At 35.3% G+C, this 18640-nt stretch overlaps 1 protein-coding gene across 2 annotated transcripts in view; it reads right to left on the minus strand.

The window, feature by feature from the left end:
• Positions 1–493: 493 nt before the first annotated feature.
• Positions 494–18640, minus strand: part of LOC134677017 (lactosylceramide 1,3-N-acetyl-beta-D-glucosaminyltransferase-like) — a 49717-nt gene continuing 31570 nt past the window's right edge. The window contains exons 3-9 of one of the 2 annotated variants that reach the window (XM_063535431.1): positions 17564–17727; positions 15976–16830; positions 14668–14842; positions 13288–13436; positions 11558–11744; positions 10633–10657; positions 494–7279 (exon numbers count right to left, since the gene is read on the minus strand). In XM_063535431.1, the coding sequence (XP_063391501.1) occupies positions 7208–7279; positions 10633–10657; positions 11558–11744; positions 13288–13436; positions 14668–14842; positions 15976–16830; positions 17564–17727 (1627 nt within the window). In that variant the 3' untranslated portion in view covers positions 494–7207. Of the gene's footprint in view, positions 10658–11557; positions 11745–13287; positions 13437–14667; positions 14843–15975; positions 16831–17563; positions 17728–18640 lie in introns of both variants that reach the window. The other variant, XM_063535430.1, reaches the window with a different exon arrangement.

Raw genomic sequence — 18640 nt, forward strand, 5'->3', positions numbered from 1 at the left:
AAAATATTTGTTTAAGTCGATGCAAAGTTAGCTTAGACGGGTTCTAGATGCCTCACACAAGAACGGACTTATTTTCCAAAAATTCTGCACCTGTATAAAAAAAATTTGGCACCCGTATATTATCCAGAATATCTCATTTTCCTGACAAAACATCTGGTGCCAATGAAAAAATCTGGTGGATTAATTATTAGAACGGAAATTAATTAAGTGACCATTTAAATTCTTAAATATTTTCTGAATTTATGAAAAAATAAATGCCTAAATCTTTGTGTATACAGTATTAATTTATTTTCTTTCGTTTAATTATTAAATGTCGATGTTTATATTTGTCTCCCTTTTATTAAATATTTACTTTGATTTATTGTACAGATGAATACTTAAAATAAAAAATAAAAAATTATTACTTTTTTTTGAGATATATACAGCATGCTATTTTGTAAAACAATTTCTTATTTTGTTAGGATTTATTACAGAGGTAAATAAAAAAACAGAATTGATTCGTTTCATTTATTACAAAAGTCATCACATTCGGAACACTATGCGTTAGGGACTCTTTAAAGGCAAAGCTAATCATAAAATGACTTTTTGCAACACTTTACAAGTATGAAAAATAACTATTATCAGGCGCTGAGGTAGCACATTTTGAACCTTCAAAAATCCATATCAAATGAATATCAAATCCTAGCGTTTTGACCCGTGGAGCGCCCTAATCACACGTGTGATACTAAATCAATTTGGATCGTAGCAACTCAGAGTCGAACCAAGGACAGTTTGCAGCGGATTTGATAGCCCACGCAGTGCAAGTGTCATTTACGTCATAATTTCATAGAAGTTTGACGTTTAAAATAATACTTACCCTGCGTGGGCTATCAAATCCGCTGCAGACTTTTCATGGATTGACTATATCAGACGTGTTACTACATATCAATATGGGTCAAATTGCTTTGCATCAATTTGTTGTATGATGGACGTTCGACGGCTTAATGAAAAGCTTAGCTATACTCATTTTTTATGATATTGTTATCATGGATTACATGGAATTACGAATATGTAATCAAAAACAATTGGGATATGTATGAATATTAGAGTTACACCAAGAAAAGTCTGCAACGATTTTGATAACACACGCAGTGCAAGTGTTATTTAAAACGTCAAACTTCTATGAAATTATGACGTAAGTAGTAACAACACTTGCACTACGTGTGCTGTCAAAATCGTTGCTGATTTTTCTTTGGTCTAACTCTAGTAATCATTATTATTAATCATAAAAATTGTTTACAAAAAATCTAAAACTGCTTAAATTAATACGAAAAAAAATCACGAAGATGAGCGTTTCTATTATTTTTTACCATTTTTATAAGTATATTGTGACCTTTTCTGCCACTTCTGTGTTATTTCTACTCAGGAGCGCGATCCCTTTTCATCCTCATAGGAGAGAAAAAGTGTCCTATAAATTCCATACCTTTTTCTAACTTTCCTTTTTGTTACCGCCATACAAAGTATATGGGGAAATGGTAACACAAAAGGAAAAAAACTCTGCGACATTTTTTATCCCATTAGGATCGAAAGGGTTAGTGATTTTGAGTAGAAATAACACAAAAGTGGCAAAAAAGGTCACAATATATAAAAATGGCAAAAAATTAAAAAAACGCTCAGATAGGCTTATTAAGGTTCAAAATGTAGCAAATCTCTGGGACATTGCCTTTTTTTTATTTTATCTCTAAATGTAACATGGCTTTCGTCGATAACTATCTATACAACCTCCTCATAGACTCTATTTGACATTTTTACAGTTTTACAATTTAATACACTAATCATGGCGACGTTTGGAGCAACAGAATATGTAAAACTGTCAAAATGTATTTCTTTACAAACTTCATTTGTGCCGTTATCTATGAAAAGGGACCTTATTGTCAATGGCGCTTACGCCATTATTAACGATGCCCCGATATAAATACAATGCTGCGCAACGCTGTGCGGCGTAAGCGTCATCGACAATAAGGTCCCTTTTCATAGATAATGCCCCATTTATTTACAAACTTGCTTATATCTATTATAAAATATATCAGAAAAAATAGTGTGGCAACTATATAAAATCAAAAATGCTAAGAATTCAATTTATAGGGATTCTAAAATACGAATACCTGATTAATCAGTAAGCATAGCTAGAGTTAAACTAAGAAAAGTTTGCAGCGATTTTGACAGCCCACGCAGTGCAAGTGTTATTAAACGTCATAATTTCATGGAAGTTTGACGTTTAAAATGACACTTGAACTGCGTGGGCTATCAAAATCGCTGCAAATTTTTCTTGATTTAACTCTATTCATATAAGATCGTAAAAAAATGTCACAATATAAAATGAAAAAAAAATAAAAATTTATATCTATAGTAAATAAGGATTAATCTAGATTTGACACTTATGATCACTAAATAGAAAACTATATGGTGATAAGTAAGTATATATAAAGTATTCCATATTTATAAAAAATGAGTTTAAGTGTTAATCACATTTAGATCCGTTTCTCAAAACTCTCTGGACTTATCCTCATGCCGCCCACCATACAAAATTATAGCTAAGGAATTTCGAACTTAGTTTTATAAGCAATTGGGTTGAAATTAGTTTGTTCGAAAAATTTACGAGACAAATGAAAAGGGGTCATCCATTAATTACGTCACACGAATTTCTCGGTTTTTTGACCCCTCCCCCCCTCCTTGTCACACTTGGTCACATTTGGCAAACCGGGAGGGGTGACGTCACATTTTTTCTACGAAATCGCCAAATCGAATTAAGTAAGTACCTAAGTATTATTAATATATTATCAAAATATTTTTGACGATACAAATATTAGTAATTTTATAACCCAAAACTGCTTAGGAAAGAAAATCAAACGAATAAAAACGATTAGGTACTTATCGTTTTAAAAACTTGTTATTTAAATGTACAGCGAATAAAATAATTTAAATAAATTCTCGGTTACTGATGAAGTTAAAGTGACGTCACAAAGTTTGTGTCTCCCCCCTCCCCCATGTCACAATATGTCACATTTTCTTGACCCCCCTCCCTCCCCCTAAACGTGTGATGTAATTAATGGATGACCCCAAAGATACTTCACTTATTTGTTTTAACGAAGGTTGACAATGTTGACATTTCATAGAAATTGAATGTACATCTTGAGGCACGAGGTTATGTACCTACTTTTTTATTTTAGACCAGAGTATCTTCACAAAAAACAACATTCCTTCTTACTTAACTATAAAACTAAACAATATATTTTTATGTGTATTTGTTACAAATGTAAGCTGAATAGTGAATAGGTATTTTTGTTTATATATTTGCTTTTCTACTATTTTTTGTTATTAATTACGAGGATGTTTTAATATATCGAAGACATTTTATTGAGATTATTTAAATAATATATCCACCTAAAATATAATTATTTATAATAATGATTTACAGAATATTGCACCACAAAAAAGAACAAAATTTAATAGGAATTCATTTTTTCCATCTTAACTTCTGGACTTAACGGTTTATTAAAGAAGTAATTTTTAAAATACAATGTTTCTCTGTACCAATTTGGAACTTTAAAAACCATGTATATTATTCGAGTACGGATTAAAAGTTAATCAAGATTGACAATTTAAATATATATTATATATATACATAAAATATAAATATTATAAATAGGTAATTTAAGTTTAGGAATGTTAGGAAAACTGGGAATTATAGACAGTCAATTTCTAAACGATTGAACTACAATTGTTACAGTACATAAACTGTTTTTATCGGTTTTCTTTTGGTACCACACACGTTTCTACATTAACAATCTTTTGATAAAGAAATTTATACAAAATTCAATTAGATTAGGTACTTCAAAAAACATTGTATATAAACACAGTATAAGTATACAAAGAAATCCAGAATAAGTATACAAAGAAAAATGGAAATAACAAAATAGTACGGCCAAGGTGAAAATTGAAAATCACATATTACACAAAGTCACATATTATTGACTACTTAGGCTGTATAACCTTTTTGAATTGAACCGTAGGTAAAATGGAGGACCTAAAAACTTCAGAGTAGAGAATGGACAGACATGAGTTGGCTGGTTATTATATATATCTATTGCTATATTACTATCGTTAAACTAATATGTTAGTGAAAGAGGTCAAGATATATTTAATGTCGACCGAAGGATGTACATCCTCATGTCCCTTTCACTCACACTAAACGTTACTAAGTAGTGAAAGAGACAGGAATTTTAAAGTAGTTCTATTTAGTTACCGGCATATTTTAGATTGGAAAAGACTGGGCTTAGTTTTATTCGAGAGATTCTGCTAGATATAAAGCTCTGAGTAACTATATTCATAACGATACGATAACACTTATAATTTGGCCAGTAGAAAATATCAAAACAACATACTATGCGACATACAAAAAACATTCAAACAAAAAAAAATATGCAGTAAAAATCGATGTAAAGGACAATTAAATTTGGGCGTATAAAAAAGGTAATTGTCCCTTACGTCTTTTCAGACATGTCAATAAATATTTGTTGTATATTCGAAGTACGGATAAATTTCAATCTAGAATAAAATTCGAGACTACAACAAGTTATAGATCATTTACACATGGGTGTTTTACGATAATTTATGTTAATAAAATAAAGCCACAAAACCAGGGCTCTGAACCGGTATTCTTTTAAAAAAAATATGCAGTAAAAATCGATGTAAAGGACAATTAAATTTGGGCGTATAAAAAAGGTAATTGTCCCTTACGTCTTTTCAGACATGTCAATAAATATTTGTTGTATATTCGAAGTACGGATAAATTTCAATCTAGAATAAAATTCGAGACTACAACAAGTTATAGATCATTTACACATGGGTGTTTTACGATAATTTATGTTAATAAAATAAAGCCACAAAACCAGGGCTCTGAACCGGTATTTTTTTAAAACCCCGAATTAACACAATGTTTTGAATTATTTTATGCTCTTTACGTAGGACTGAATCAAGTATTTAGGTAACGAGTTTGTATTATTAAATTGTCCCATTAAAAGTGAAATAATAAACCAAAGCACGAAAAAGAACTAAATAATACCGGTGTTTTGTATAGAGTAAATACCGGTTTCCGACCCCTGCACAAAACACATAGCATGCTCATATATGTAAGAAGCAAACAAATAAATAGACTTGTTAAATCACATAGCACGATGATTAATATTTATAAATGGTATTAAACAATGATTTGTAAACAAAATACATGGATCAAAAGGCACTAACATCACTTTGATAAAAATCTAACACCCGCGCCACACGATGCTGAAGTATTGTTTAGTCAATATCTTTTGCAATCTCATTGTAGAATAGGTACAAATATATCTAACGAATATTTTGGAGATAATTTGACGTATGAATAAAATTATATTAAGTCAAACGGCGTAAGTATGTGAACCATTGTTAATAATCATCAAAAATATATGATCAGATATGAAATTTTTGAAATCTTTTCCATTTGAAAGTAATCGTCAATTTCACACTTTTGACCTTATTATTTTAGCTTGAGATGTGGTTGGATTTGGAGCTAAAATAATAAACATAAGATTCGAAATTTAAAACGCAAACGTATAGTTTGGTAATTGTCCTTTACGTCGTTTAGTTATAGTATGCAAATAAGTGATCAAATTCTTTTAAAACTGGGTGTGAGCGCGGGTCCCAACAAATTAATTCCTACTTACATTCTAATGTGTTCACAATTTCATCAATTTCATTAATATCTACGACTACTTAGCAATTCTATGTATAAATTTAAGTAAAACTCGTAAAAAGGATCCAAACACAGAATACTGATAGTGGAATATTAAGTATAAAAAAATTGATTCCAACAAAAACTAGATTAAAAAACAATCTCAACATAAAATAAATGATTAATAGATTTTGTGTACTAAAAATAGTAATCTAATGTGTAAATAAAATAAAGAAAATTATCTATCTATAGGTCCACCGCTTAACTAGGTTGGTACGAAGTAATTTTCGGATTCGGTAGAAGGCTTGGCTGGGTAGAGTCCGGAACAAAGTGAGAAGTGTTATTATAAACGTCATATTGTCATAGAAATTTGACATTAATGATGACATTAGTACACTGTCATAGCAAATGCCGTGCGGAGTTAGCTTGGTCCGAATATATGACTGATTTGTATTATGTTAACATATTCAAACTACCCTTAGTCCCAAACCTAAGTTAGGTACCTGTAGAAGGTAGAAATCATCGCACTACCACTATACCAACCGCATATGTCAATTGGTAGACCTATAAATGTAAACTTACATGAACTTTTATGCTATGTTTAGTACAAAAAAATGAAATATGAGCAAAAATTCGAGTCACACGAGATTATCACGTCTCTTACGACAATTGGCACTTTGGCACTTACAACCTTTGTAGATAAGTTTATTGTTGAGTACTTATATTAAAATATTGTTTAAATCTTACAATTTCATTGTTTCTAACGAATATTTAAATTGTTGTACATAAGCCCCGATTGCCGCAAGGGAGTTGAGGTTAAAAGTGGTATTTATACAGGTGACTTAAAAACGCCAATAAAAAATAAAAGCTCAATAAAATGACTATGGTTTTTTTTTATGTTCTTTACTAATAATTGAGCCATAGCAGTAATGAGAATAAAATAAACAAATATAAATAAACATGCTATTGAGCTGAATTTATATTATTTATTTTTTATTATAATTTTCAAGCCAACCTGTAGAAATGGCGTAGCTAGCTTACTTTACATTTAATTTATACATTTTAATTTAGCAAATCGGGACTCATCTCTTCAACTCTCAAAGAGTTTATGCATTTAATAATAATATTTGACGTTCCACGGTAAAAGGTACCTTATGGCGGCTGGAGCTTACGTCGTATAGCGCCACAATAATATTGGAGCGGCGATAATAATAGCGTAAGGGCCAACCGCCATAAGGTACCTTTACCCATGGGACGTCACATATTTGTTCGTTACTCAGTTCTTTTATAATACTTTTAACATTACGATTTCACTTGAGCCACATGATATGTAAAATTATTTTATTACATTTATTACTATTTAAGGTAGGTATTTAAGTAAATTGCCGATACATTTTATCCGTAATCCATCGATGAAAACTGTGGTTTTTAATTTTGTGTTGTAACTTAGCTACGCCACTAGCAATCGGGAGAAACCAGCATTTTTATGTACTTGTACAACACGTATAGTTTATGTTGGGGCTCTTTCATCTGAAAGGAGGAGAAATAATTAAGATATGACAAAATATATTTAATAAAAGTAAATAAAAAATGTGTAGATGAGCATGCGTGCACATAATTAATCAAACAACAGTATTATACAACAGATCATATTAGAGTAAAAAAATAAGTAAATATTATTTCACTATTGCAAATAGATATGACGAGACTTTATGATGCAGAAATAAATGTAATGAAATATTTAATTATTTACATAAAATCTAACTCGGTTAAATCATTTATGTCAACATTTTGTTAAACTGATCACAATCTATGGATCCCTCATTTTTGTTATTGGAAATAAATACATTATATACAGGGTAATTTTTGGACCATTAGCCATATTGTGCGAGGTGATTAGGTAGGCTATACTGAACAACTTTTTCTATGGGACCAACTCCGAAATCACAAAAAATTTTTTGGCCGTTTCATACATTTTGGTCGAGTGGATTTCGACGTTTTCTATGGGAAGGCCAGTTTTTTTGGGATTTCGGGGTTAGTCCCATAGAAAAAGTTGTTCAGTATGACCTACCTAATCACCTCGCACAATATGGCTAATGGTCCGAAAATAACCCTGTATAAAAATCTCTATCACTTTTTCGTTAATTTATTTTATTTGTTAATATGTTTATTTTTTTATACCTAATCGAGTAGGTAAATATTAGTTATTAATTAAAAGGTAGTTAACGTATAGTGATTATCGGAGCCCGCTTTCATATATATTTGCAAAAGTAAATAATATGTTACTAGAGTCAGACCAAAGTCTGCATCGATTTTGATAGCACACGCAGTGCAAGTGTTAGTTATACGTCATAATTTCATAGAAGTTTGACGTTTAAAATAACTGCGTTGAACTGCGTGTGTTATCAAAATCGTTGCAGACTTGTCTTGGTCTGACTCTATCTAGTGAATATCAAAACATGCATTCCTCTTTTTATGTACAGCCCTTCCACTCCTATATTTCTATTGGCCACATTTATACGTGTACGCTTTTTTATATAAAGATTTATAATTATTTTAAGACGGAGTTTGATCTTATACCTACGGGGAGAAATTTACAAATAAACTCTGGCAAGCCAACGTTAGTAGAAAAGGCGTCAAATCCAAAATTTGTATTGGAATATCAATAACCAAATATCCTTTTACCATTTTTTTCATGCATTTTTTGACGATAATAAAACGCAGACAAAAATGTTTGTTAAATTGTATACTTTGTGAATAGACTTATTTTAAGTAGATCTACATTTTAAATTTAACAAAGGACGTGTACTTTATTATTATAAAAACACCCTTTTACTTTTTTTTTAAACTGAAATTATTATCTAAAAAAAGACTGGATCAACACTAAAAACAGACAAAAATACAATGCGACTTATATTATGATATATGTACTATGAATTCAAATAGGAATTAGTTTAATTATTTTTCATGTACCAACTGTTATTAATAAATATTCGCATCCGCATCTTTTTATCTCAGCTCGGCGGCCAGGACTGCCTTTAAAGGCGTTAAAAAAGTTTTTTGTCAATGACATTTAGTTGCCTATCTACACTAGAGAACCTATCTACTATAATAAATCAAATGAAATGGGTAAAAAACTCGGGTTCATGAGATTCTTACATTACAAAAAATATCTAGAAGCATTGAGTAAGTAATTATGTACTTGATTAGAGTTTTGTAACTTTTTTTGAAGAAAAAACTCTTTATGGATACAATAACTTCAGTTTACTTAAAAGATCATTCTGTAAATCTGTACAAACGAAATTACTACTGATCACACTTCTGCGCAAAAACATAAAGGAAGACGAAATATCGGGAAAATATGTAACATGCAGTGTATTAAAAAAACCTAACAAATATAAAAGTGGAGTTTATGGACAAAACTTGATTCGTAGGGTAGACAGAAATGGCAACTAGTTGCAAATAGCTGCCAAAGTATCTTACCATAGCTGTCAGTTCAAGCTCTATTAATTTTAAAAAATATATGCTATCATACGAAAACCAACATTATATAATTCTGATATCATTTGGTCAATGTTTTAAGTCTTATGCTTGGAATAAAACTATAAAACCCTATAGGTTTTTAAGGGTCTACGAATTGAAATAAAGCTGTTTGAACCAAGGTCTAAGACCTAGGTATATGAAAAACGTTGAACCTTACTTTATTTAACACATTATTTTTAAACATCATAATAAAATAAAATTAAAATTAATAAAATGTCATGCAATAGTGGTTATTGGTAATTGTACTTTATAGTTCAACTCTATTTAAAAAATAATTTATAAACATAAAATGCCCAATGAAAATAATTTATAACAAAACCAATATTTTGGCCTCTCGACATCCTAATACCACAATTACATATACTTAATATTAAATTGAAAACCTTTACCATATCTTTTTACAAAAAGGCCATCTTTCCCTTAAACTAGAAGTCACTACAAAACACTTTTAATTTTTAAGGGACAAACATCGTAAGTCCTAACTTATTTAAGGCAACATTTTCATTTCTTAACACCGTTTTTACGATTTTGTCCCTTACGCCGTTTTGATGAAACTATTTCTTCCTGATTTTATCACATTTTTGAAATAGTTATATAGAACAAAATGAAAAATGTATTTTTTATGGCGGGGCGTCTAACTATCGACTATAGAAAATATCTGAAGGGATAGTCGAGGTGACAATCGTTAATAGAAAATGCCCACCTAATTTTAAATAATGTATAGAAAAGTCACGTGAAGTCACTGTCATCCCGATACATTTTTTTTCTATTCGTTTGGCGTTTGTCGATGACCGATTGTCAATGATTGGTCGATTGTCGATGGCCCCAGGATCCGCGCAAAATGAAAATCTAAATTTCATTATATGCCGCTCTATCGCTCGAATATGCTGATAACACAATTTCATTTTCACGGTATTATCTTTAAGGCGGTCTTAATATTAATCTCGTAAGGGACAATGTACATATTCTTTGTAATATAATTAGAACCTTTCATGAACCAAATAAAGTCACATGTCTTTTGTTGCATTGCTTTTTCAAACAAACGTCATTCGTCCCAATTTTCTTATACAACAAAGTCCAAATTAAAAATAGGTTTTTTTTGTGGTGGGCCTTACGAGTTTAAATAAAGATCCGCCCGTCGTTTGTCTCTGTTTTCATATACAAGAGCGATAGAGAGGCAGATAGCGTTTCGATTTTCCTAGACCCTCAGTAGTCGATATCCGGACGCCCCGCCACCGTAGTGACGTCCCCAAAATGGTTAGTCCTTATAACCTAGGGGGTATTTTGGTTAGTCTCTTGCCCTTAGGGCGCGTTTTCGGTCGCATCCGGTCCCTCCTTACCTGCGTTAGTCTTAAGCGTTCACACCTGAAACAATTATTTTTGAGTCTTACTTTCGTATACTACTTACAAGAAAGTGTAAGGGTTAACTGGCCTTAGACTATGTGTTTTAATTATACAGTTTGATTTAGTATGGATCAAACGAAGACCGATGATAAAAAGAGTTACCGATTTGAATCTATGTTCAGGGAAAATTATATGATAATTAAGTATCAATCTTTTTTTTTAATAAGGAGCGCTGGTGGCTTAGCGGTAAGAGCGTGCGACTTTCAATCCGGAGGTCGCGGGTTCAAACCACGGCTCGTACCAATGAGTTTTTTGGAACTTATAAGTACGAAATATCATTTGATATTTACCGATCGCTTTTCGGTGAAGGAAAACAGCGTGAGGAAACCGAACTAATCCCAACAAGGCCTAGTTTCCCCTCTGGGTTGGAAGGTCATATGACAATCGCTAAAAACTAGTGCCTAAGCCAATTCTCGGGATTAGTCGCCAAGCGGACCCCAGGCTCCCATGAACCGTGGCAAAAATCCGGGGTGACGTGAGGAAGATGATGATTTGATGATATTTTTTAGAGCTCCGCACAAAACTGACACCGGAGCTCTTATGGGATCACTTCGGTCTTGAAAAACGGTTAAATGCGTTTTTCTCAAAGACCGTTTGATGTAGGTACCTAAAATTTGGAACAGTTATAGCAAGTACTTACTTGGTTAGCGCGGTGACCCAAAATGAGTCTTGGCCTCCAACACAAGAGCACGCCACTTTGATCGATCCAGAGCGGTATCCCGCCAGCTTTCGCCGACGCCAAGCTCACGGAGATCTGCCTCCACTCTATCTGCCCAACGGTATTTAGGACGACCAACAGGACGCAATACGCGTTATAGCAAGTACTTATTTTTTTAATGAAAATGTTAAATCGTCACTCACTGATCAACCTTGCCGGGCTGCAGCAGCCGCCGCAGTATGTCGTGCAGCGCGCGCGGCGGCACGTGGTGCGCGGTGACGCGCGCATGCGCGGCGCAGGCTGCGCGCGCGCCGCCGCCCAGCAGCTGGTACGAGAACATGGCGTCGTCGCGCGGCTGGATCACCGGGGTCGCGCGGAGCGCGCACATGCCTTCAACACGTATAATTATTTTATTTTATTATTTAAATAAGTTACACCGTATAACAGTATACACCAAGTCACTGCGGAACTACAAGTAAATGTGTAAAAAACAATATAACAAAAACATTGCGATACAAACATACATATACAGTGTGTTTTCTGTAACATGAGCAATAAATTAAATTGTAGGCTGTACTCCGCAAACTGACCAACATTTGTTCAGCAACTTTTGAAAATAACTCATGTTTTGATTTTTATTACACTTTAAAGTTCATTCTAAGACGCAATGTATTGCAAATTTTGTTATGTTAAAAGCGTGATACGCAGCGTCAAACACACTGATGTCAGCGTACATTGAAGGCAATATTTATTTTGTTTGAAAAAGAGGAAGCCTAAAGGATTCATAATTTTTAAAAGTTGCTGAACAAATGTTGGTCAGTTTGAGGAGTACAGTCTTTAGTTTAATTTATTGATCTTGTTATAGGAAGCACCCTGTATAGTTCTACAATTATAAGTACCTACATTTCAAACTGTCGAAGGCCGGTCATCAATCATCTCACAAAACCTCAGGCATTCATCACGCATTATGTTCCACCTGCCAGCAAACAGATCACACTCAGGAACTTTATAACGATGGTGAAAATTTCTAATGTCGTAAGGGACATGTTATCGTATGGCCCTTACGACATTTGAAATTTCCACCGTCGATATATTTGCAACAATTTAAATAGATATCAGATTTTTAGAGGCTAAATTAAACGAGAGATAGGGAGTTCCGATATCGATAAACTCAAGCATCGAAAATTAAATAAACTATTTCAAATAAAGCCTGAAATCAATCAGTATTAATTATAAATTGATCTACAAACGGGACTTAATCGCAAATACTTTAATAAATATAGAGCCGCGTTTCTTTTCTGTTTTTAATGTTAATCTTAAGTTGACTTTGTTTTATCTTTAAGAAATAAATATATCTAATCTAATGTAGAATGTATCTATGAATCGTTGGTGACCGGTCAAAAGCGTTTGAATGCTTTAAGCACCTCATTTTAAAATTAATGCTTAAATATAACGGGTTACCTGAAACTGTTATTAACCTAATTTCTAGCAACGTTAGTAAAAAACACAAATTGTAATGATCAATAAAACTCGGTCGAAATCCGCTGTTATTAAACTAGGAGTGGCCCAGGGATCCATATTTAGCCCATTTTTACAAGCTTTTATTTAGTTTCACCTGTCCCGTTGTCTGTCGTTCCGTAATCAAATCTTGCAAGTTAAATTTGATCCACTTCCCGGTTTCCGATTGAGCTGAAATTTTGCATGCATTTATAAATCGGATAACAATGCAATATTATGGTACCATCGAGCTGATCTGATGATGGAGACAGGAGGTGGCCATTGGAACTCTGTGATGAGAACGCAACCTAATTGTGTTAGGGGTTTTTAGAATTGTCTCGATGAGTATTAGTTGTCGTAAAAAAGTACAGTCAGCGATAAAAGCTTGTACCAAAAATGAAATTTTTGCCAAAAACTTATTGTTCACAGCACTCACCAGTGATGTAAATGTCTTCTAGATGGAAGTAGGTCTGATGTAAGGCGGCGCGGTATAGAGCGGAGGCGGTGGGCGCGGACAACGCGTACCCGGTCCCGGACAGGTAGCGAGGGTACACTCGTCCGGAGTACATGTAGCGGGGACTGTACCTGCAAATGTTGCCATTATTAAATTCTGGCTGTCTTAGTAGGGATGTTAACTTTTTAACCGCCATAGAATTTTTCATCGAGCGTGCTCGTGGCGCTGGCGGTGCGAAATACACGAAGATTAGTCTTATTTATCAGACTGGCGGCGATATGAGACCGATTTTGTATATCTTATATATCAGACTACGGCGGTTAAAAGGTTAAGCACGAAGATACATTTTTTTATATACGATTTCAGTTGGCAACCAACTTTTCGCCGATAATTTAATTGAAATTAAACAAATAGCGACTAAAAATTCAAGTGAGTGAAACCGTTGTCGTCTAAACAGATAATTTAATTCATACCTACGCCATTAATTTGCAACTCCGATAAAAAATGTTAATGCAATTTATATTTAACGCAAACAATATTGTTGTGTTAGCTGATATGAATTTCCGCTAATTGAAACTGGATTGATTAAATCATATTTATAATATATTAATATATTAATTAATAATTACAGTAAATAAGACTATTTGGGTACAGTTAAAGGAAAATGCAACGACTATTTCGCTGTAAAGGATTCATATGGTTGTAATAGGCTTAATTGTCTGGATATCAAGATTAAAAGATTTTAACTGAAACAGCAAGTAACAAACGTTTGTACTTGTAGTAATCTAAGTCGAATTCTTTTTGCCCTAAAAAAATAGAAAAACGAATGAATCAATTTATGGTCTATCTCGGCTATGTTACTTTTGTCCTTTTATACGGTATTATAATTTGGGGAAACTCTACAAATAAGTAATGTGCTGTGCGAGGAGTCAGGTCATTAGTGTCATTGTCATGCTCTTTTTAAAAAGTTTAATACTCGCGTTGAGATTAGTAACCTGAGACTAGGAATCCTCTAGACCGAGTTTAGAGCAATTATTTCATGCAACCGATGATGCCAAAAATGCGGGGTGCGCGGGACGAGGTGAGCGAAGTCCCGTGCCGTGATTGGCCCGTTCAAAGACACGGACGTCACACAAAGACACTTTCGACTCGAACATGGAGTAAAATTACCGTATGCGTGGCAGAGGGGGTAGCGCTATGTACTATGCTCAGTCTGGAGGATGTTTTCTCTGTGGTCTATACAGTCATCGCAGTCGATGTAGGCTGTAGACTACCTTCTCAGAATACCTTCTTTAGTCGCTGCAACTATCATCTGCAAAGATGCTGTGGCCAATGATGATGATACCTAACATATAAACTTACCACTTATTGTGCTTATCAGCGACCGGCCTAGCGCCACATATGAGGTCCCCGATAAGCAGGTACTCCTTGCTGTTCGGGTGCTTGAGGTCGTGGTCTTTTGAACGGTTCCGCAGGTTTGTTACCAGCGCCGGCACGTTTATGTACATGTCGTCGTCTGTCTTTAGGATGTAGCGGACTGGGAAATTATATTAATTAATTATTACCACGAAAAAAAATTGTTTAATAAGCACTAGAAAAACACGCTTGATCGTGTTCAAAGTCCATTACGTGACCTTTTTCACAAGTGCAAACACGACTATCCTCTAGCCGCCCATACGTCAAACCTTGACAAGCAAAATGAAACTTTGATTTAGTCAACACAAAGTTCAAATTAGAATGGAACAGGGGGCCTTTTTATAGGTCTCTGGGCGGCTAGAGGCTATGATACGATATTCCATCATGGAATGCCAGTGCCTATCTTCCGGCTTCATTATCAGACCTTGAAACCTAATCGTGGTCAAAGTTCATTACAAGACTTTTCTAACAAATCCAAACACAGCTATGATATGATGTTCCATCATGAAGTTCCAGTTCATATCTTCCGGCTCCATTATCAGATCAGTTCGACAGTACCATATTATACTTTGCTAATCCGCGTAAAAGATAACGTGCTAGTCAATCAGTGCTAACCCGTTATACTTACTTGCGTATTTTTTACATGCAATTAATGTTCCCACCGCAAAAATAAATATAACAAACCAACACCAAAAGAATAATACTCGACACGTGTTTCGCCTCTCTACGAGGCATCCTAAGGAGTTGTTGACGGTCTGACACCCGGCAACGGATAGACCTGTCCAGAATGGTCGGCCATATTTATACCTTGACCACTCCCCCTACTGTGCAAGTGTGAGTGAGATGGAAAAAATCGTAATAACGGCGATGACGCAACATCAGAACACATTCTGGAGAGGTCATTCCGTTCCGTTGCCGGGCGTCAGACCGTCAACAACTCCTGAGGATGCCTCGTAGAGAGGCGAAACACGTGTCGAGTATTATTCTTTTGGTGGTGGTTTGTTATATTTATTTGCGTATTTATTTTTACGGTGGGAGGGTGGGAACATTAATTGCATGTAAAAAATACGCAAGTAAGTATAATGTTATCTTTTACGCGGATTAGCGAAGTAATATTTTGGTTTTAATTAATATGGATTTCCGCAAAGTAACGCCTGATTCTATTCACTATTTGCAGTATAATTAGTTGGTAAATTGACCAATCGATAAATTTAGTATCTGAGATATAAAATAGAGATTAGGTTATATACTCACCACTTTCGTTGCACTTATTCGTAACCCACTTCAACATCATAATAGATTTCAAAGTAAGATTGTTATAAGAATCAATGAAGCCCTCCTGCAAAACATCTCCATACTTCTCCACTTCTTCTTCTATCTTATTCTGTACTTCTGTATCATTCTCATTACTCGGCAAACCAAGCAGGAACAAGAGTTTGAAATCTGGTTCTCCCTCTATTTTAAAGTCTTCTTTAACTTTAACATCATCTTCTTTAAGAATTGTTTTATCTTCCCATAACATATTAAGAACTTTATCTAAATTAGTATTATCTTCGTAACCTTTTGGAGGTATTTTCATAACGTTGCTCTCGTAATCGTATTTATAATCGTTATCATCACCTAATTCTTTATTCATATCAAATTCAGGTAGCATAACATCATCTTCGAATCTCTTTTCCTCAGGTACTTCTGTTTTCACTTCAACTTTATCGTTAAGATTATTTTTAAGGGCCTTAGCTAACTCAGGCAGCAAATTTTTAAAGCTGCTGATATCCCTTTTAGTTTTCTGACTACTATTAATATGACTATCTACTGGATACAAATCGTAAGTATAATTATAATCTTTATACTTTTCCCTAATCTCGTTATAAATTTTAGATAATTGTAAATATGTTTTGTAATGCCCCCACGTTTCTCTTATGGCTACTCTTCTGTCGAAGTGTGTGGTTGAGGAGCATACTATGATGAGAAGGAATAAGTTGTTCTTTTTGTCTATGTTGTATGGGGGGCAGATGTGTTTGGGTTCGTGTATGGTGGTCACGTTGTTCGGCTGAACGTATATTTTAGTGTCGCGGTTTGTATTCATGGACCAGCCCGCGACAGCAGCACCTGAAATAGCGCCCAAAATAGTATTTATAGCATTGTAAAGATAAAGTATACTTAATTTATCCATAGCCCAACAGAGTAGGAGAACCAAAAGCCTCAAGACTCCGATGGCTCGGGCACGTGGTCCGTATGGGTGAAGATCGAGCGGTGTGGAGAGCGTACTCGGGCCGTCCGGATGGTCGACGACCGGTTGGGCGTCCTAGGTATCGCTGGAGCGATGAGGTTGTGAAAGATCTGAACGAGTTCGGTGCCGTCGATTGGACAGAAACGGCGCTAGACAGAGAAGCATGGCGTACCTTAGTGTCAGTGGCCAAGATCCACTTCGGGTCGCTGCGCCACGGCAGTAAGTAATTTATCCATACATTACTGAATCCTATGACTTTTGCTTAATCTAGACTTCGCGTTAGCTTTGTCCTAATGAGGGTTTCTGCGATCGAGTTTTTCACTAGATGACAGCACCGTGGTGAGAGGTCTAGCTGTCATAATCCACCAATCTTGTTTAACCATGCTTTTATTGGTGGATTTTAACAGCAGCTGTCAAAAAGACCCCTCGTCCCGGTGCTGCCATCTAGTGAATTCGCAAGGGATCGGATAGGCTGGAAATCTGCGATCCGTAATCATGTGCTCCACTAGGAGGTCACGACCCTCAGCTCTGAGGAGAACGAGGAGGTCACGACCCTCAGCACTGAGGAGAACGAAGCAAGGAGGAGGGAGGAGGATTTATTTAAATACTGACCTTTAAACATTTGATCGTTGGCCTTATTATAGACGGGTATGTAAAGAAGCACACAGAACATGATCATGGCCGTGCAGAACAGGAAGAACTTGGCCAGGGTGGTGACCGTCGACCTGCGCGTGCGCGGCTCCGGCGACGGAGAGCGCGCCACGCGGGTTGCGTACCTGCGCGGTCATTACCACTTAATAAGGAAGTATAGCACGTGATCGTCCATACAAAATGAAAAAACGTTTTCACCTCAGCAGCTCGAACAAGGGTACTTTGCTTCTTAAAAACAGTGAGCAAAATGCGATTTTGCTCACTGAGTCATTTTGTCTCACTCATTATAGAATCTTTCGCTTGCACGGGAATCAAGATAAGCACTCGAATAAATATCAAACTTTGATCTCTTGTTGTACAAATAACTATTTTCCACTTCTAAATGTTTTTCATTCTCCATGATTTTTTTGTATCTTATTGACACAATGAAAAACTAGGTTTATGGAGAGAGATATACTGTGGAGTATCTTCCAGCTTTCCCTATCTTGCGCCAGCTCTTTGATTTTTTACTTCAATAATGCCCTATTTTCATTAGGTACTCATCATCTTCCTCGCTTTGTCCCGGCATTTTGCCACGGCTCATGGGAGCTTGGGGTCCGCTTGGCAACTACTCCTAAGAATTGGCGTAGGCATTAGGCACTAGTTTTTACGAAAGCGACTACCATCTGACCTTTCAACTCGGATGGTAAACTAGGCCTTATCGGGATTAGTCCGGTTTCCTCACGATATTTTCCTTCACCGAAAAGCGACTAGTAAGGGCCCCCCCACATCTGGCGTCTTTCGAGCGTCGGCGTCTACAATTCTATGGCCGACGTCGACGCAACGTCGACGCAGCGTCGACGCAACTGCGCAGCGACGTCATTTTCCATAGCGCTGGACCGACGCCGACAGAAGCCGACGCTCGAAAGACGCCAGATGTGGGGGGCCCTTGGGTGCTCTTGACCTGGCCTTTCTTCAGGATTTCCCCGATCTGATCAGAGTATCATTTGATATTTAGGGCCCCCCCACATCTGGCGTCTTTCGAGCGTCGGCGTCTGT

This window comes from Cydia fagiglandana, chromosome 25 (assembly GCF_963556715.1).
Source record: "Cydia fagiglandana chromosome 25, ilCydFagi1.1, whole genome shotgun sequence".
NCBI lineage: Eukaryota > Metazoa > Arthropoda > Insecta > Lepidoptera > Tortricidae > Cydia > Cydia fagiglandana.